Source organism: Mirounga leonina, unplaced genomic scaffold (genome assembly GCF_011800145.1).
Source record: "Mirounga leonina isolate KUSES-001 unplaced genomic scaffold, KU_Mleo_1.0 Mir_178, whole genome shotgun sequence".
NCBI lineage: Eukaryota > Metazoa > Chordata > Mammalia > Carnivora > Phocidae > Mirounga > Mirounga leonina.
This window is the reverse complement of record NW_023270464.1, coordinates 19,158,367-19,179,541: the sequence shown is the minus strand read 5'-3', so window position 1 is coordinate 19,179,541 and position 21,175 is coordinate 19,158,367. Positions and strand designations below refer to the sequence as shown.

Sequence of the window (21,175 nt, the reverse complement as noted above, 5' to 3'; positions counted from 1 at the left end):
CATGAGGCCAGGGAGCAGATCTGTTTTATTCAATACAACATCATTACCTAAAAGTATAAATGGTTGCTTTAAGTGCTCAATAAATGTTGGATGGATGGATGGATGAATGAATTCCTAACTGGATTCTCTTCCTATAAACAATCTGTCTCTCTTTAATTCAATTAAACACTTATGATGACGGGATGAGAAATTAAAAGATCTAAAATCTAATGATTCAGCTATGCCAACTTTTTAGGTCAGCTGTCCTAAAAAAGTCACTTAAAAATAAACAAGAAAAACAAAGCAAAAAAAAAGTCACTTAAAATAGAACTAAGGCTCAAAAGGACCAGTGACAAGAAGAAAATACAGTGGCATCATCCCTATTTATTTAACCAAGGGGCTTTAAGTACCCTTATCTCTCTCTTAAGTGGAAAAATATTCAGATATTCTCCATTCCCCTCATAAGAAAGCCCATGTTCCAGACTGGACAGCAAAGCTATCTGTTTATAAAGCTGTTTATACAGCTTTCCTTAAAAGATGCCCCAAAGTACCACAAGGAACATAACGGAAATCCACTGAGAAATGTACTGACTTTTGGCATGAACTAAATTCATTTCATATACATAGGCTCTGACTTATTTCAATGCTAGAAAATATTTAACAATTTTATTTGACATTTAAACTTAATTTTTATTTCCACCAGGCTAACCTTTTGCCAGATGAAGATATGGGTCAGCGAAATCCCTATAACCTGCCGTCTTCATTTTTCATCACACATCTAAATTCCAGCCAAAAGCACCCCCCCTTCCCAATGTGAACAAAAAACTATTATTCTAAATACTACTACTACTGATAATAATAATTCATACTGTCTTCCAGCTTCGTAATTTTGCAACACTAAGATACAACCAAATGCTTAAAGGTTTCCAAGCACTGCCTTTTTGGTCCATTAACATAAAACCAGCAGATGGCGCTCAATAAACCTACTGAGTTCTTGGTTGGGAGTTCTTGGTATGGAGTGGTTTTAGAGACTATTCTCTCCAATGGGAAGAATCTGGAAACTTCAGCTGGAAAAAGAATCAAATTACAGAAAAGTTTGGAAATCACTGAATATACGGTTTCCTTAATGGCAAGTGTTCCTTAAAACAGAATTTTTGAAAACTCTAATAAGAGTATATGAGCTTTTTGTGTCAATGCACAACCAGGCCTCTCAGTCTATTCCTGTTAAGCAAACTAAATTGGTCAGAGGGTGTTGGCTGGTGGCTTTAAAACACACACACACACACACACACACACACACACCCTCTCCCTCCCACAAATGTTTCACAACTCTCTGGCACAGCTAGAATAATCAGGCCAACACTTAAAGAGACAGTCTCCCTCTTGCTGACAAGACCACCTATTTGGTTAAAATGAAGAATATATAAAGGATTTTTATTAATTCTTGATGGAAATTTATTGAAAGAACTGAATGCAGAGGACTGGATAAATCAGTCTGTCTGGCTCCCCATCCCTCCCTCCCTCTCTCCATCCCACAGAGCAGATGATTGAAGTGGGGAGAGCCATTCTGTAACCTCAGTCTACCAGCTTGACTTCTGCCCTCACCCACCTCCACACACTTACTCACCTAGCTCCCTTGGTTATTTATTCCTTGGTCAGTTCTCTTGGTTTTCCTCTAAAGTCATCCATGAAATTGGGTCTCCAATAGGCCAGCCCACCACCCAACAGAAGGCACAGAAGTCTCCAAAATACAATATGATCAAGTTACTGCCCCAAAACTCATGGATGGCCAACAGGATCACCTCCTAACTCCTGAGCATGTCTCTTCAGCTCCCAGCACACAAGGCCTTCCATGAGCTAGCCCTTGCCTCCCTCTCCAGCCCCCTCTCCCTCAGAGCCTCTCCTCAAACCCTCACTAGGATCACACCAAACCGCTGGCAAGTCAAGAAGACACAAGTTGAAGCCTCACTCTTACTGCCTGTGTCACTACTTGGCCCTGTGGCTCCCTTTACCTGTCATATCTTCCTGTCGTCTGATGATCACAGCAAGCTGATTACAATAAAGCAGGAAACAAGAAAGACAATGCCTTTCTTTCCTGAGTAGATACCTGGTCTCCTTACCTGATCTAACCTAGCATGCCTCACCCACTGCATGCAGATCAAGATTTCCTCCAACTCCCTGAGCCTGCCCCATGTGAACAATGGGCATGTGTGTGGGCAATGCCTAGGGAGGAGAACCCAGCAGGTTAAGCTCAACCACACCTGGTCCAATCTTATTCCTAACCAAGGACACAACAAACCCCGGGACCATGGGGAGATATTCAAAGTTGGCAAGTGGGTCAACTGCATCAAGATAAGAAGAGACACTTTCAATACAGAATGGGAGGCAAGACCACAGGCTTTGCACTCACATGAAAAGGAAGACCAGCTTCACTTGGGTTACGAGCTTTGTGATTCTTTTAGGGACTACCTCACATCCTTTCTGGGAACTGATAAGACTGTAAACTCTAGGAGGACTGAAACTGTATCTAGTATGTTCACATATCAAAGTACATGAAACAAGAGTAATGACTTCTCATCAAATGCTAACTATATGCCAGCACTGATTTAAAGTCTTACCCTGATTAGGGTTATCGTTTAACCCCCTCAACAACCATATAAAGTAAGTGCCAGTATTTTAAGAAGGTATGCTAAGTATACAGCATACAGTGGGCACAAAATAAATGTTCCCATTCATTCCCAATAAGAATACCCCACACTTCAGCATCCTCAGGTCTTTTCCCTCATTTACAGCCTCTGCTGGTAAGACATTACTTCTCAAAACAGCCAAATAAAGTTATAAATTTTCCTATTTTTTGTTTTGTTTAATTATGGGTGAAGAATTTTAACGAGATGGCAAAGTTGGCTTTATGGAACGAACCCTCTGAGAAAAACAGTCATAAGGGAACGCAGAAAGAGTAAAAAGCTTGATTAGTTTTAAAGGTAAATTATAAAGATTTCTTAAAGCTGGTTAAGCGTTTTTTTTTTTTTTAAGATTTTATTTATTTATTTGAGAGAAAGAATGAGAGAGAGAGCATGAGAGGGGGAGGGTCAGAGGGAGAAGCAGACTCCCTGCCGACCAGGGAGCCCGATGCGGGACTCGATCCCGGGACTCCAGGATCATGACCTGAGCCGAAGACAGTCACTTAACCAACTGAGCCACCCAGGTGCCCTGGTTAAGCTTTCTAATTGGTAAATAATAGCTATATGAGCAATAAACAATCCACTATACTTAAAAACCATAAAAACAATTAAGAAATATTCTATCATTTCAGATGATAGTAAGTAACATTTTTCTTATCCAGCATTATTGGTAAAACCATTTCACATAAATATCCGTTTTTTTAAAAAAAAAGCTTTCCTTTTAAATTGCCAAAATTTAAAAAAGAAACAAGTTTTATGACAATCTATCTAAGGTACCTTACCCATTTCCCAGCCTTATCTTAAATATAGACAGGGAAGAGCAGAAATATCATCTGAGCAACTACTATATGTGCTAGGACCTTTATATGTGGGGACAACAATATTTAACTGTTGAAGAAGAAATGATATATGTGAAGCCCATCTTAAAGTACCTGGTACTTAGTAAGTATTCAAGAAGTTCTAGATAAGTACTTGTGGGGATGAGCACTGGGTGATGTATGGAAGGAATTACTGAATCACTATACTGCACACCTGAAACTAATATAACATCGTATGTTAACTCGACTGGAATTTAAAATTTTTTAAGGTGCTAGATACTGTTGTCATTTTAAAAATCATATTTAATCCTCATGAAACCCTGTAACGTAGGTATTGCCCCGCTGGATTTTACAGACGAAGAATCTAAGTCTTCCACAGCCGCTCAGTACTACTAGAGCAGAAATTTAAACCCATGTCTACTTGACTCCTACACAGAGTCACATCTCTCTACGAGGGCTCTCAAAGTGTTGTCTCAGGACCAGCAAGCATCACCCGGAAACTTACCGGAAATGCAGATTTTCAGCCCTGCCCCAACTGCAGTAAATGGGAGACTCTGGGGCTGTGGCCCAGCGATCTGCGTGTGAATAAACCCCACCTATGACTCCCACGGTTGCCCAAGTGTGAGAACCAGCAGGCCCACTCTACCCACAGATGTGGCTAGGTTAAAATAACCAATTTCATGGAGAACTGGAAAATGGGAGATTTGGGGAGGAAAGATAGTGATCAAGAGAAATACCCGTAGTAGTAGCTTCTTAATATTATGCTGCCTGGGACCCCTGAACCACACAAGACAGGATGAACAAGGCAGTGTTGTCAAAACCTAATAAGCTTTACTCAAAAGTTGAGCGTTCAGGAATGCAAGAGGTGACCAAGAAGGAATTCAGAGTCATGCAGGTAGGTCAAGATCAGCCCCGGCCTCTAACTAGTTCAAGAAGATGACAGGAATGGTAGAAAATAAGCCCACACTCAGATTACTGGCTCCCATGGACCAAAAAAGGAATGTACCAATGCCTTCGCAGTAAGATAAAACTCACATTTCCTTCTGTGGACATAACAAGGAGAGACAGCTGAGAATTCCCCCCCAGCTGCCAGATGCTCTGTACATCACATGGGGTCAGCAGATAATCCAAACACAGAACTCTCTGGAGAGCTCCAAGGATGCACAAGGCCAATGGCTCCCTCTAGGTTTAAAAGGGAGTAAACAGGCAAACAAGCGAAACCCTGGGAGTACAGATGATGTTCTCTGTGCTCAAGGATAAACCCTTAGTTACATCCCCACATAAAAGGAAACAGTCAGAATCCCTGGAGAAAGAATATGTAGTCATGAGAAAAGGCACTGAAGATGCACATCATCTGTATGGCAATCAATCAAAAAATTAGTGTACCTTTCAGGAAAATGTAACTTTTACATATCCCTGCTGATATAAATATATTCCTAGTGTTCTATCTGGATGGAGCTATTTATGGATTTCTGAATTACAGATTCAGTGCACTGACTTTATAAATCTACCTAACAGCCTCATCTCAGATGGCAGAGCAAACTCCAAAGACAGCAAGAAAAACCTTTAGTCTTATAATGAATGGACTAGACTTCAAAATATAAACCTTGCTATCTCAGTTCCCCAACTGTAAAATAAGAAAATACTTTCTCCTGGTTCATAGGTTTAATTCAGGCCAACAAAATGAGGTTAGTATAGAAAGAGGCAAACACAAGAGAGCTCCAAGTAAATAGCCCATACACAACACAGACGAATCAAACTATGTGGGTTGCAATTCAATTTTTCACCAAGTGTCAGTACCAAGTTCTCCTAGAGGCCCCAGCTCAGTGATACTTTTGTCACTGGTTCCAGCCCCTTGGGTGGTTCTACCTCTTGACTAATGATTTACAGTGGCCTTCCTTTTGAGGTCATAAATCTTACTCCCCCAAAAAAGCTTTCCCGAACAGCTTTAATTCTATTTAACCAAATGCACTGAGAACTTATAACGTGCAAGGTACTGTGACAGAAGGTGAAGTTAAAATGAGAGCAAAAAAAAACAAAACAAAACCAACTTAAATATAATCTCTGCCCTCAAGATGAACACAGTAAAGGAGAAAAGGCATGTAAACAAAAGCACACTCATCAAATGTTTGAGGTGGTTTGTGAAAAAGTCTGTACAGAGTGACTGGGGCATGGACGCAGGCGTAGCAGGTCCCACAGCAAGTTGAAGGTTCAGGAAGGGCTCCATTGAGACGAGCGACAGGAAATGAACCCCGAAAGATGAACACTTTTCTTCATGTGTGTGCTGGGGGTGGTGGAGGGGGTTTACTGTATTTCAGAGAGTAAGAGATGCAAAAACTGTTTCTGCACGGCTGAAGGCTAGCACAGAGAGGGAAGTGCTTTACCTGAAGCATCATCAATTCAGCAGGGGGTCCACAGCTACGGAGTTTTAAACTCCCAAAGGCTGACTTCAAAATAGTTTTTATTTACGCTGTCCAAAATTCAGGTACAGAAGAAGCCTGTCTATACCTCATTCCAAAACCCAGGTGCTCTAACCAGTTCCACTTGCATCGTGACCGGCTCTGCTAACTAGCTACAAGACAGATCTGGCTTTAATTAATTCACAACCACACAAGGAAGAACTCACAGGAAATCCAAATGATACAAAAATATTGTCAAAAACAATGTGGAGCATTAACTCCCTTAACTGAAAATCACTACTACCTCTGCTAAAAGGTAACCAGCCCTGTGCATAATATTACACACCTTGGTATTTTTTTGAGTCAATAATCTAGTAATAATTTACTTAGGAATCTACCACAGATCTGTCCTTTTGAAATGCATGTCACTTCCCATATACCTTCACAGTCAACCACTAGTGATGGATTAACAGCCACGTGGAAAGCCCTAAATCTATCCAAACGGCCTCAATTCATAAGAAAGGAACTTATTTTCTTTAAAGATTTTATTTATTTCTTTAACAGAGAGAGAGGGAGAGAGCACAGCAGGGGGAGCGGCAGACAGGAGAGGGAAAGGCAGGCTCCCCACTGAGCAGGGAGCCCGATGTGGGGCTTTATGCCAGGACCCTGAGATCATGACCTGAGCCAAAGGCAGAAGCTTAATGACTGAGCCACCCAGGCGCCACAGAAAGGAGACTTTTAAACTATCCAATTTGTTTATTTGGTTCATGCTTACTGTTTGGGGTGCTTCAGTACAATCTGTGAAGGGCTTATGAAAAAAATGGCTTGGTGGGCCCAATCCCCATACATTCTGATTTAGTGGGTCTGGGGTAGGGCCTGAAAATTTGCATTTCTAACAGATCCCTAGTGATGCTCATGCTACTGGCAAGGGACCACACTCCGAAAACCAGCGCTCTAAAACAATTCTGTCGAAGTCAGTCCAGGTCACCCACATACCAATTATTGCTGTGAACAAACAATCTGGATAGGATCTATGTCTTAAATTCGACAAAAAACTACCTCTCTTTAAAGTTTCTGTCACCTGTGACATGTGCTTGCCTCACCTCGTTTTATCCTCACTCCCACCCTCTATGGCTGTCGCACCGATGTGCTCTCCCTCAGGCTTCCAAGGCAGCTCCTGCTAAACGCGCCTCACTCGCTGGTGCACTTTCCCTGGCCCCTCACGCAGACATCCTCAACGGTCACAACATATGTGGCTCCATCAGAGCAGACCCATACGTTCCTCCTTCGGAACAGCTTCACCAGTCTCACCTTCCACCGCCGAGCTGGACCGGTGAAGTGACAGCCACGCCCTGCCTTCCTGCCCCCACCGCCAACCTCCCTCTCATCGGTGTTCTTGGGCACTGCGGGCACCGCGCCCCTGTTCGTCCGGTCAGACGAGCTCTGCTCTCCACCCTGTTATGTAAAATCCCGCGTCCCCTGTACCAGGGCTGGCCAAACAGCATTTTCTGCAGTGACAGCCACGTGTGACGACTGAGCACTCCGCAGGGGAGGAACTCATTTTTAATTTTATTTCATTTATATTAACTTAAATAGCCACATGCCGCTGGTGACTACTGTGATGAACAGAGCAGCTCTACAGAAAACCACCTCAGGTATTCTCCCATGTGAACTGTCCTCCCCAGTCAAGCCAGACGCCTCAGCACCCCTGACAGCCCCATGTCCATGCCCCCTTCAAACACTGTACTTCCTTCTCCCACTCTGCTCTTCCCTCTCTCCACAGCTTGCCTACCTAGGCTCAGAGAGCCCCCATGTTTCCTGAAGGCTTCCCAACTGTTTCTGCCAACGTCTCACTCTCTTTCTGCTATGAACCTCACTGCTGAGAGAACTCCTCTTACACCCGGATGGGCAGGGCTCATGCTCTCATGCTCCTGCACTGGAGCCCCTGGGAAAGAACCTATCCCTCTAAGACCAGACCCTCCATTCCCAGAAAGGTGATTCACAAATACTTGTTGAATGAATTAAAAGTACAGAGCCTTACGTTTTGGTCTTGTTTGGACAGCGAGACCTTTCTTCGCTAGAACCACATGGAAATTTCTACTCCAACCACCCCGCCCCAGGCCCCACCCAGCAGTCATTCAGATGCTTGGGAAACACCAAGTGATTGTAAAGGCATCCTGCAGACAGGCCCTGAAAAGCCTTGCTCTATGTATATATCTTCATCCACCCTGAAACTGCCACGGGAAAATTAAAAAATGCTACCTGCAAATGCAGGACTTACTCCTTCTAAGCAAGTTTCTGGAGACTGATGAAAAAGCCCAACAGAAGGAAACTGAAGTTCTTGCTCTGTGAAACCATCAAAAGCTAGACTGAGGAACACTTGATTTCCTTATTTCTTCTGGCACTGGTGACAAAATGTTGTTATGTAACTAGAGTCCTCAGATCTGGCTCGAAAAGGCCACCAGTCTACAAAATGTTGGAGCAGACCCATCAGATATGTATTGTTAAGGCAAAAGCAGGTAATTCATTTAAGAGATCAGAAGGCTGATAAAGCTCTTTGTAGGAGCAAAATGGAACTTAACAGCCAAGCAGGGGGGCAAAGCCAGGTTACTTCAACTCGTGCTCTGGAAACCCGCTTCCCAGGAAGAACTGATAAAATGTGCCCATCACCACCCAGGCCCTCTCCCCTACAATGAGCCACCTGAGCACGCTGAGCTGGAGGCACCTAAATCCTGTGGCCCTTCACAATTGTGATTATTTATGCAAACTATACTTACTCAAGAATAAATTGCTGTAATTGATAACAATTTAAAACCTCTTCTTTCTGAGCACATCCCCTTCCCGTGCACCCCATCTTCTGGAGCTGTCTGGGCTCTGAGGGCTGCTCTGACTGGCATGCCCAGAGCACAGTAATCCACCACACAGAGTCCAAGTCCTCACCAAGGCTGGAAACTGAAGTCCAGAGTCAACAAGAATCCAATGTGGTGGCAGGAAATCACTCCAGTAAGATTTTCTCAAGATCTAAATGTGAGTCAAATGGATATGTTCTTTTGATCTGCCCTGGTTAAATGGGCTTTGGAGTCATTCACAAGATTTGAACTCTTCAGGGCGCCTGGGTGGCTCAGTTGGTTAAGCGACTGCCTTCGGCTCAGGTCATGATCCTGGAGTCCCAGGATCGAGTCCCGCATCGGGCTCCCTGCTCGGCAGGGAGTCTGCTTCTCCCTCTGACCCTCCCCCTTCTCATGTGCTCTCTCTCTCTCATTCTCTCTGTCTCAAATAAATAAATAAAATCTTAAAAAAAAAAAAAAAAAGATTTGAACTCTTCATCCACCACAGCTATGCATCCTTAGACAAGTTAGTCACTCCCTTGATCCTCACTTCCCTGGCTCTAAAAGTGCAAATATTAACCAAATCTTAACATGTGTCTGGTGAGGAACAACATCATTATAAGAAATGGTCCCTGTCCTAACAGAAAGTTTTAATCATTACATATTGTTTTGTTTTGTACATTTTTTTTTTTAAGATTTTATTTATTTGACAGAGAGAGATACAGCGAGAGAGGGAACACAAGCAGGGGGAGTGGGAAAGGGAGAAGCAGGCTTCCCGCGGAGCAGGGAGCCCGATGCGGGGCTCGATCCCAGGACCCTGGGATCATGACCTGAGCCGAAGGCAGACGCTTAACGACTGAGCCACCCAGGCGCCCCTGTTTTGTACATTTTAAATGAAGAGAGGCATCCAGTGCCAAAGATCTTCTTTCCAATGATGTTCCTCTGTTGTCAGGATGCTTTTGCCTCTTCCCAGAAGCAGTAATATGCAAAACCACTGAGTACTCAAGAAAAAGAGGAAAGCAAGGAGGACATAATAAAAGATCTGCTGGGGTTCTGGAAATTCGTTTTGTAATTGGAATGGCTCTTCCCCTCAAAAATCTAATAAATGTGGATTTTATCCGAACATATGGGATAAAATGGTCATTATCCTGTATCTAGCCTCAGAGCATGCCTGGGAGCACAATTTACATCTCACATTTGATTTTAAAAAGTATTTCATTCATAGAGGGAAAATGCCTTTTGGCTTTCCTGAGGGAGACCTAGAGAGGTGTTCGAGACCACAGAAAGACGAGTTTTATAGTTGAAGAATCTGATAAATGCACGCCAAGCTGTCCCTCTTTCTGTGTTCTTATGGTCATTTTAGTCAGCGAATTGTCACCCACGTAAACCTTCTCGGTCAGTGTTAGCTACAGCCATCTGTTCTAGAGCATCATTAACCACAAAGGGTCCAGTGCCCACTAGAACACTTGGGAAACCGGTAAAGAAAATTACTCTATTTTTTTTTTTTTTAAGATTTTATTTATTTATTTGAGAGAGAGAATGAGAGACAGCACAAGAGGGAAGAGGGTCAGAGGGAGAAGCAGACTCCCCGCCGAGCAGGGAGCCTGATGCGGGACTCGATCCAGGCACTCCAGGATCACGACCTGAGCCGAAGGCAGTCGCTTAACCAACTGAGCCACCCAGGTGCCCAAGAAAATTACTCTATTACAGACAAGCACCAAACTGCTGCAGGAGGCGTGCTTTAGGAGACAAACGCCTTCCTGTTCCAGGGCCTTGGCCTTCCTCTTACTGGTCTGGGGCTAAGAAGTCACCCATCCTCTTGGGGAAGCTCTAAGTATAAAGGTAAGTACCCAATCAAGTAATTCTTTGGGATGGTTGTTACTGACTCCCCTCTATCAAAAGGTATAATACACATTTTATTTTGACTACTTTGTCCACTTAAGGAGGATTTCAAGCAGTAACTATAAATTCTTCTCCAATGTGTCTACAGCCCATAAAGGCCTTCTAACCCTTACGGGCTCACTCCAAAAAAGGAACTCAATGCTATCTTTTCAAATATTCCTCTCTTCTAGTCTTCCCATTGCAACCTTTTTTTTCTCTTACTAATAAGCCCACTTACACCAAGTCTTGTAGTTTGACTTCTCTACGCATGTACTCTGAATCTACCAACTAATGACCTAACCTGCCTTTAGCACATGGGCTAGGCTAATTATTTGTAGTTTCTGCTACCTGACCAGATCTATCACAACCCCCATGAAACTTTAGGCAAATCCCTCAATCTCTCTGTGGCCCAGTTTTCTTCACTCTTCCAGACAACGGGGCTCAATCACCCCTAAAATACAATGATTCCTATGATTCATCAAATTTCTCCCAGTCCTGACCTCTCCCACAAAGTTCATTCCCTCACACAGAGCTGACTATGGGACACTCACTGGGGTTCATGAGCACAACTTTTGCTCCAGAAAAGTAAGGTGATAAGAGAGAAAGGAGGCAACTTTCTCTGGCACAGAAAGTATGGATTCATCCAGGTCTCCTTATTCTTGACATTTGACACCCATTGTCTCCTTGTACCATGTAGAGCTTAAGGCCTGGCCTCATCAGATCTCTCCCAGAATGAGCCTGGGGCCTGAGATAAGAGGAATCCAAAGACTTCCTCCTCCTCCCTCGGAAATTTAAAAACCCTGCTTCCTTTTCAGCTGTTAGTCTGGGGGAGGATTTGTTTACTGTTGCTAATGTCCAGTTGCTTGGTTGCTAGGTCCGGTAGTGCTTAGTGTGCGGGGGTGGTGGTAGGGCCTACTTTGTTTGTTTTATAAATACTAACCTTTGCTTCATGTGCCTGGCTTTTTCTTTTATCATCTGACAGCATCCCTCATCCCCTACCTCTTCTGGGAAAAGCCTATGCTTTTATCTTGACAGTGAGAAGGGCTCTGGAGCTAAAGGGTACAGTACTATGTTCATAAAAAAATATCAGCAGTCACATGGTTTGCTGAACGTAGTCCGCTGTAAACAAGCGGCTCAGACTGTAAGCCCTCCAAGGATTAGAGATCATAATTCAGAACTCAAGAGAGTCAGGCACTATCTCTAATATGCCTTTTCAATGTGCTAAATGACTAAGTAAGTAACATCTCGAAGAACACATCCCTAGAATAACACTCTATCAAACATTCTACATCTGCATATACTTCGTAGGGATGCTGTGCAGACTTCCAACTGCAAGGGAAGTTACACGTGTACAATAAAGACACCGTTAAGCACATTTATTTCCTTGTTTAGCAACACCTTCAGTCACAAAAATGGCATCACTAACTATTCAAGATCCCTATAAGGTAAATTAATAATGAAACTTGTGTAATAATGAGAAACTTTAAGACAGTTGTTCTATCAAAATGAAGCAAATTTTACTAAAATTTTAGGAGTCTTATCTAAATTGTATTTCAGTCACTCATTCAACAAACATTCACTGAGTGTCTACTATGTTCCATGTGAAATGTGCTTGGTACAGCTTAAATGAGAACATTCATTTAAAAACCCTGTGTGCATCCATGAGGGCACAGACAATGCTCTGTTCAAAAAGAGTGAGCGGTTTAATTAATTACTCATGGTGAGCTCTCTGCTAACATGAGACCTTCTACCTACATTCAAGGGCACACCTTGCAAAAAGAACAAGGGTGCCCATTTTAGGAAAATCCAATATGCAAAAAGCATTTCCAAGCCAGAAACAGCATTAGAGGGGAGAAGTGAACAATTACACCATTTTCTTCTAAAAATGCCTAATTCTTGCAGAACAGATAAATTAAACTATGCAAATTCAACACCAACCCAACCAAGGGATCAAAGTTAACATCTCCAATAATCAAACAAGAATGTGTCATGTGTCCTCCTAACACGGTATGCCAAAGGACATCTTTTAAGTAGTATTCTGGCCAAAATCAGGAGAAAAACAACATATAAACCCAAACTACTACAAAACAACTGACCTATACTCTTCCAAAATGTCAATATCATGAAAGACAGAGAGGCAGAGGAACAGTTCCTGATTAAGAGACTAAAGAGATATAAATAAATACAGTGTGTAATCCTGGATTAGATCCTGAACTGGGAAGGGGAGGAGAAGGGAGAGGCAAGCAGGAGGATGCTATAAAGGACATTACTGGGATAACTGGAGAAATCTGGATATGGACTTACATTACATAAGAATATTACATCAATGTTACAATTCCTGTTTTTGTTAACTGCACTGTGGTTATGAAAGAGTATGTCCTAGTTCTTAGGAAACATATGCTGAAATATTTAGGGGGGAATAGGGTAGGATGTCTACAACTTTCAAACAATTCAAAAAATATGTAATAGAATGGTAAGTAAATGTGACTAAATACTGTTAATAAGAGAGGAGTAGAGATAAACTGGTACTCTTATAACCTTCCTGTAAATCTGAACTTAAATAAAACATTTAAAAACTTTAAAAACACGTGAAGATTAATTTTGGGTTACTTATAAGAAAAAAGGGCTTTACTTGTACAAATCTCTATCATTAGTGCTGTGATATTGTGTTTTATGGAACAACTGTGTAAGACAGCTTTCTTCTGTAGAAGAAAGAAAACGGGCTTGAGAATCATAATTTCTTGGTAAAGCCCTACTTTTTGCATTTGCTAGATGAGACACCTTGAGCTTCTGTTTCCTTAGGATGATGAGGGTCACAATGCAGCATCCTCCACCCTCACAAGGTTGCTGTGACAACCAAATGGCATAATATATGCAAAAATGCTTTGTAAACTAGAAGGACTAAGGACTATACCAATGGGGAGCTCTTGTTTTAGGAAGCTCTTCTATAGGTGTATGCAAATGATTGTCACACCAGTAGGGGAAGGAGTCATAGAAAACCACAAAGTGAAAGGACTACTCTTAAATCACATCATACATCCTTTATTTAGGTTCACAAATGGACTAACAGTAACAAGTAACTGGAAATGTGGCTTTTTTCTCCCAAGAAGCAATTTCATCATGAAAGAGTATTAAAACCGGACAATTTTTTTATTACACTGTCCTCTGATAAGTGAGAGCCAAATCTGCTAAAGAAAACATTCCTCAACTCAAGAATATCCAAGTTACATTAAAAACACAGATCTTAAAAGATGACTACAATGTGCCCAAACTCTGTTTCTAAAATACTGTGCTGGAACTGCCGAAGGCCAACATCTCCAAGCATCAGGATAAATCACTAATTCCTAAGAGGTCTGACGTGACCCCAAGCCATGGGAGGTGCTACAGTGTTCAGAGCACACCCAGAGATGGGTGCTGTGCCGGGAATTGGGCATGAAGAAAGGCAGGCAGGCCCAGGGGGGTGGCCCACAGTCCATGAAATCCTCCATCAGGCTTTTCTCTCATCTCCTCCCTCAGTCACCGACCTCCTCCAGAAGGAGACTGTGCCCACACCCACAGCGTTCTCTCTGAGCCTCAGCCACTGTCCTTTCTGTTCCTCAAATCTATCAAGCCAACCTTCCTTTTAGATCCTGTGCACCTGTTGTACACCTGTTCCCCTGGGCTAGAACACCATGCCAACATCTTTGCATGGCTGGCTCCTTCTGGTCATTCAGGTCTCAGCTTAAAGATTTATTTTATTTTATTTGGGGGCGGGGGAGGGCAGAGGGAGAGGGAAAACCTCCAGCAGACTCCCTGCTGAGCACGGAGCCCAACGTGGGGCTTGATCCCATTGACCCTGAGATCATGACCTGAGCAGAAACCAAGAGTCAGACGCTTAACCAACTGAGCCACCAAGGCACCCCCACGTCTCAGCTTAAATGGCATGCCCCTCTGAGGCCTTCCCTGACTACGCAACCTAAAATAGCCCCTCATCGGGCACCATCACATCTTCTTGTTTAATTTATTTTTGTAAAGTTTCTCCTCCTGGGACGCCTGGGTGGCTCAGTCGGTTAAGCGTCTGCCTTCGGCTTGGGTCATGATCCCGGGGTCCTGGGATCGAGCCCCACATCCGGCTCCCTGCTCAGCGGAAAGTCTGCTTCTCCTTCTTCCTCTGCTATTCCCCCTACTTGTGCGTGTGCTCTGTCAAATAAATTTTTAAAAAGTTTAAAAAAAAAAGGTTTTCCTCCTGATGTATTTTCCTGCTTATGAGTTGTCTGCCTTCTCCTCATTATAATACAAGGACATTGAGAGCAGGGTTCCTTGTGTTTCGTTCACGGCAAAATCTCCAGCACCCAAAACAGCACTTGGAACAAAGCAGGCACCTCAATGAAAGAATGAATTCCCAGTTCCATACCCACATCTCCATGAGTCAGTAAGATGCCCTTCAACATGTTTGGAGAACAAGCCCGTGCCTCTTTCTTTTTCTCATCTGGCAATGGCATCCGCTGTCACTCACGCTCAAATTCTCAATCAACCATTGTGCTTCTCTCTCACTCGCCCTATGATTTGGTTCTGCTGCTTCTTCAAAAAATTTATTTTGCATCTGACACGACCTCTCCATGTTTACTCCCGCTAAACTCTCTAGGCCCTCATCACCTAGAAGGATACTCCTAACCCTGTCGAAGTAGTTTCATCGATTCATCCAGCGACCACTGGTGCCTCCATGGAGGCAGAGCGGCACTGGTGGGATCACAGGGCTGACAGACAAGAGAACCCAGGCAAAGCCACAGTAAAGCGCTGGTCTCTCAAGCTCCAGGTCACTGTCTTCACATTCCACCGTGCACATTTCATCAAAAATAATTCATGGGAACTCCACGTAAACATTCAACAGTACTGCCATCTGCACCGTTTGGAAACTTTCCTACATTTTTAACTATGGTAACTTACTCCGGACACATCTTCATTCAAAGACGAATTAAATACTTATTGGAATCCAGCTGATTTTTCTTCACTTACAGATAAAAGTTCTTCTTGGGATCCAGTGTTTTTTCTTATTTATGAGGAGTTTTCTCTCTTCTGCTGATGATACTTACCCCTGGCAGATCCCAAATACAAACTGAAAGAAAAACTTCAACATGCTTTCTCTTCGTGTGCTTCTTCCTTCTTTCTCTAGGTGCAGAGCACTGACCCCCCTCTCCAATGGACACAAAATAGAACAGTTACTTCTCTTTACCAGAAGAGCAGAAATTCCTGTGACCTTAGTTCACTGAAAACGAGGTACACCGTTACTCTCCTTTTAAAAAACTGATAACAAATTGCCCCTAAGTATTCTTGCTGACATACTTAAAATCTGAAGTTTAAAATATTCTTCTTCAGTAGGACCTGCCCAATTAAACACATAATCGTATACAGAGGACTTACTTTATTAAGAGTATTCCTCAGAACTCATTTCTAAAGAGCCTTGCTTCCCTAACAGAATGAAGGGTTGTTTTTTTTTTTTATGTCTAACAAGCTTTACAGTAGTTTCTATGACTAAGCCCAAAAATACAGATTTAAATCATAATTTTACCACGGATTAGCCGTGCCTTCTCATCACATCATCTTCAGAGCTCATGTCCCCACTCCACAACAGAGAGGCTGAAGCCCATAACGCCTACCGTCCTTATGAACTCGAGAGTTCTCAGATTCCATGCTGAAAATCAGAAAACTTCTAACTGATCTCTCTGCCACTACTCTTCCCTAAATTATCCTTCATGCCATCGCCAATTAATTTCTCCAAACTACAACCATATTCATTTCCTACTGCTGTTTCAACAAATCACCTCAAACTCAGAGGCTTAAAACAACACAAACTTCGTATCTTACAGTTCGGGAGGTCAGAAGTCTGAAACAACTTTCACTGCGCTAAAATAAAGATGCCCAGTGGTGCCTGGGTGGCTCAGATGGTTGAGCGTCTGCCTTTGGCTCAGGTCATGATCTCCAGGTCCTGGGATCAAGTAGAGAGTCTGCTTCTCTCTTCCCCTGCTTGTACTCACTCTCTCTCTCTCTCAAATGAATAAATAAAATCTTTAAAAGAAAAATAAATACAATACAATACAGTAAAGATGTCCACAGGCTGGGTTCACTGAGGAGGTTCTAAGGAAAAACTGTTCCCTTGCTTTTTCCACTTTCCAGAGGCTGCACCCCCTGGCTCATGGCCCTTTCCTCCTCCTTCAAATCCAGCAGTGTAGCATCTACGAATCTCTCTGACTCATGATTCTCCTCTCTAAGGACGCCTGTGATTACACTGGGCTACCTGGATAATTCAGGAGAAGCTCGCATATCAGGACCCTTAACTTAACCAAATCTGTGAAGTTCCTTTTGCCAAGTAAAATAAATAGTCACAGGTTCTGGGGATTAAGTCATGGACACATTTGGGAAACATTATGCTGCCAGACAAGGACATCAGAAGAAAACTAGACTGTATCTTTTTTTTTTTTTTTAAGATTTTATTTATTTATTTGAGACAGAGAGAGAGTGAGAGAGAGAGAGCACACGCACACAAGAAGGGGAGGGGGGGCAGAGGGAGAGCGAGAAGCAGACTCCCTGCCAAGCAGGGAGCCCAATGCAGGGCTCAATCCCAGGACCCTGAGATCATGACCTGAGCCGAAGGCAGACGCTTAACCGAATGAGTCACCCAGGTGCCCCTAGACTTACCTTTTATGTATAGACACAAAACTTCTCAACCAGCAAACCAAATCCAGCGACATATGAGAAGGATTATACACTGTGACAAAATAGGATATATCCCAGGAATGCAGGGTTGGTTTAACATTCAAAACCAATCAATCTAATATATTACACTAATGAAAGGAAAGGGGGAAAAAAACCCACATGATCATCTCACAGAAACAGAAAAAACATTCGACAATATCCAATGCTTTTTCACAATAAAAATACTCAAACTAGGAATAGGAAACTTTTACAACCTGATAAAAGCATCTATGAAAAACTCACAGCTAACAACATCATACCTAATCTTAATGGTGAAAGACTGAATACTTTGCCTTTAAGATCAGAAACAAGGCCAGGATGTCTGCTCTCACCAATTCTACTCAACTCTATGCTGGATGTTCTCCTTGGGACAATTAGGCAAGAAAAATTAAAGGCATTCAGATTAAAAAGCAAGAAAGCTATCTGTATTTTCAAAGGACATGATCTATATACAGAAAAATCTAAGGGGTCCACTAAAAAAATTAACAAATAAACAGGTTCAGTGAAACTATAGGTTATAAGATCAATACACAAAAATCAACTATATCTCTATATACTAGCAATGAACAATTTGAAAATGAAATTAAGAAAACAATATAATTTGCAATAGCATCAAAAATAATTAAAATACTTAGAAATAAATTTCACAAAGGTACAAGGTTTGTACACTGAAAACGATAAATCATTCTTAAAAGAAATTAAAGATGACCTAAAGGAAAGGAAGAGAATTAACAATCCAGAAGTAATTCCTTACATTTATGATACATTTTCAACAAGGGTGCCCAAGAAAATTCAATGTGGAAAGAAAAGTCTTTTCAACAAATGGTGCTGGGACAGCTAGATGTCCACATGTGAAAAAATGAAGTTAGAACCCTCCCTTACAGCATACAAAAAAAATGTACTTTTCACTTCAGTGTAAGGGCTTAAACTATAAACTCCTAGAGGAAAACGGAGAGGTTCATTTTTTGTGATCTTGAGTTAGGCAAAGCCTTCACAGACATGATACCAGAAGTATAAACAGTAAAACAAATAACAGGCAAACTGGACATCACCAAAATTAAAAACTTTCGTGCTTCAAAGACTGCCATCAACAAAATGATATGATAACCTTATAATGGGAGAAAGTTGTTGCAAGCCATACATCTGATAAGGGACTTGAATCCAGGATATATAAAGAACACTTAAAGCTAAACAATAAAAAAAAAAACCCAACCTAAAAATAAGCAAGGAATCTGAACAGACATTTCCTCAAAGACACATATATAGCCAAAAGCACCTAAAAAGATGCTCACAATCATTAGCCTTTAGGGAAATTCAAAACAAAACCATGAAGAGTTATCCTTTCACACCCACTAGGATGGCAACAATCCAAAAGTCAGATAACAGCAAACACTGGCAAGAGTATGGAGAAACGGAGACCCTCAACACTGGTGGTGAGCATGTAAAACGGGGCAGCCACTGAGGAAACAGCATGGCAATTCCTCAAAATGTTAAACAGAGTGTCATCAATGTCAGCAAGCAATTGTACTCTTAAATCCAAACCCAAGAAAAATGAAAACATAAGCCTACCCAAAAACTGCTGCTCACAGCAGCATTAATAATAATATCCAAAAAGTGGAAACAGGCCAAATGCCCATCAACTGATGAATGGAGAAATAAAACATGGCGCAGCCATACAACGGAGTATTGTCCATCAATAAAAAGGAACACAGTACTGATACTTGCTCTAACATGCACCTTAAACACTTTCTGCTATGTGAAAGAAGCCAGTCACAAAAGGCCATATGATGTATGATTCCATTTATGTGCAATTTCCAGCATATGTAACTCCATAAAGGCAGAAAGTAGACAAATGGTTGCCAGGGGCTGGGAAAAGACAGGGAATGGTGAGTACTACTAATAGGTATGGCGTTTCTTTTCGGGATGATGAAAATCTTCTTAAGTTAGATGATGGTTATGATTACACAACTGTGAATATACTAAAAACCACTGAATCGTAGACTTTAAATGTGTGAGTTTTATGGTGTGTGAATTATATCTCAATAAAAGCTGTTTTTAAAAGTCTAAGGTATCCAGTTCATGTGCAAACCCACTGTTGAAGATAATAAATTTTCTCCAAGTAGTCTGGAAAGAAAATAAATACATAAAATACCTTATAAGAACGCATATATTTTTCTTTATGGGTTACATTTAACATAAAAATCATCTGTGCAGAAGAGTGATCACATGAATGTCCTATGCTAGAAAGGTGTAATAGGACTATCACTAACATGGCATGGTCTAAAATAAATAAATGCATAAAATGAACAGCAGATTTTAAAATAAAACCCATCAAAGGCTCCTCAGTGGTCCCCACATCTTTGTTTGCCTTCATAGCTAACCTTCGATAACCTTTTCAGACTCATCTCTCATTACTCCTCAACACAAATGCAGCTGGGCCAGACTTTCCACTGCCCACCCTCCCACCATGCACTGAATACCACGCTCACTGCCCCTCATCCCTCTACCATCTGCCTTAGGTCTTGACCAAATGCTTCTTCATCTTCAAGGACCTGTCCCATCAAAGACATTTTCCTCTCTCTCTCCAGATCATACCAATCCAATATCCACTGGCCTCTGGAAGCTCTAACTATCCACACCCCTAAAAGGACCCCTCACCACCCTCATGCAGCTAATGCATTCTCACAGTAATTTAAAAAAGAGAGAGAGAGAGAGTCACCTACACTTTACCTTTTCCAGCCTTGATTCATTGATTTATCCACTTCATCTGAGAGTTCCCTCACTCTCAGGAGATGATATACCAGCTTCCACCCCGAGTCCTAAAGCAAACAGCACTCTCGCCAATGACAGAGTGCCACCTAGTTGCAACACAGGGTAACTCAACGGCAGTAGGAAGATCCCCACACCACTTTTACAGAAAATGTGCTGATGGTGAAATTAAGCAGCCAGCCTCGGCATTACTCTGCAGGCTGGGCCATGACACTGTTCACAGGTGCCTCTTACCACCTGACCAATTCACCTCACACATCTTACAGCTATTCTTTGTTCTCAGCTCAGGGCCAGGCATGCGTGAGTCATTTAGCATTTACCCAATCAAATTCAACTTCTGAAGTACGCTACTTGTGTAGATGGTTAAAAATTCCTGTGATAATCACAGGAGAGCATTTCTGAGTTTTCTCATAACAAGTAAAAAGCATAGATGATTATGAAATGACAAGAAATCTCGCGATTTACTCACATATAATGGAGCTTGCTGTGGATTAAGTTTCATGACCCAGGACACTGAAACAGAAAAGGGAGAAATAAATGAGAATAAAATTAAAAGCCATCGCCAAAAAATATAAAAGCCACAAGTGTTGTATGTCGAGTACGGACATATGAACACAATCAAAAGTCTGAGATAACTGGACGCCTGGCTTTCCTGAGAGGTTTGGGAAGGCCAGAAGGTCAAGGACTGCAAAACTTCTTGTAGCCCCGATTCAATCTTTTCAACTGGAGAGAGACTTCCTTTTTTTTTTTTTTTTTAAGATTTTATTTATTTATTTGACAGAGAGAGACACAGGAACACAAGCAGGGGGAGTGGGAGAGGGAGAAGCAGACTTCCTGCCGAGCAGGGAGCCCAATGCGAGGCTCGATCCCAGAACCCCGGGATCATGACCTGAGCCGAAGGCAGACGCTTAACGACTGAGCCACCCAGGCGCCCTGGGGAGAGAGACTTTCAGATTGAAAAATAAACACAAAAGGCTCCTCTGTCCTAGGAGAATTTTCAACAACCAACAGGATATTAAATGCAGTTACCAAAGCAAAAACAGTGTATGTTCAGTTATACTTTTACATAATCCCCCAAATTTACAAAG

The 21,175-nt window shown here is 42.1% G+C and overlaps 1 protein-coding gene across 14 annotated transcripts in view; it reads right to left on the bottom strand.

Annotated features, from left to right (window-relative positions):
* AKAP13 (A-kinase anchoring protein 13) overlaps positions 1-21,175 on the bottom strand; it is a 320,846-nt gene that overhangs the window by 217,365 nt on the left and 82,306 nt on the right. For all 14 annotated transcript variants that reach the window (XM_035024073.1, XM_035024072.1, XM_035024075.1 and 11 more), the window contains one exon: positions 20,557-20,600. In XM_035024073.1, the coding sequence (XP_034879964.1) occupies positions 20,557-20,589 (33 nt within the window). In that variant the 5' untranslated portion in view covers positions 20,590-20,600. The remainder of the gene's footprint in view (positions 1-20,556; positions 20,601-21,175) is intronic.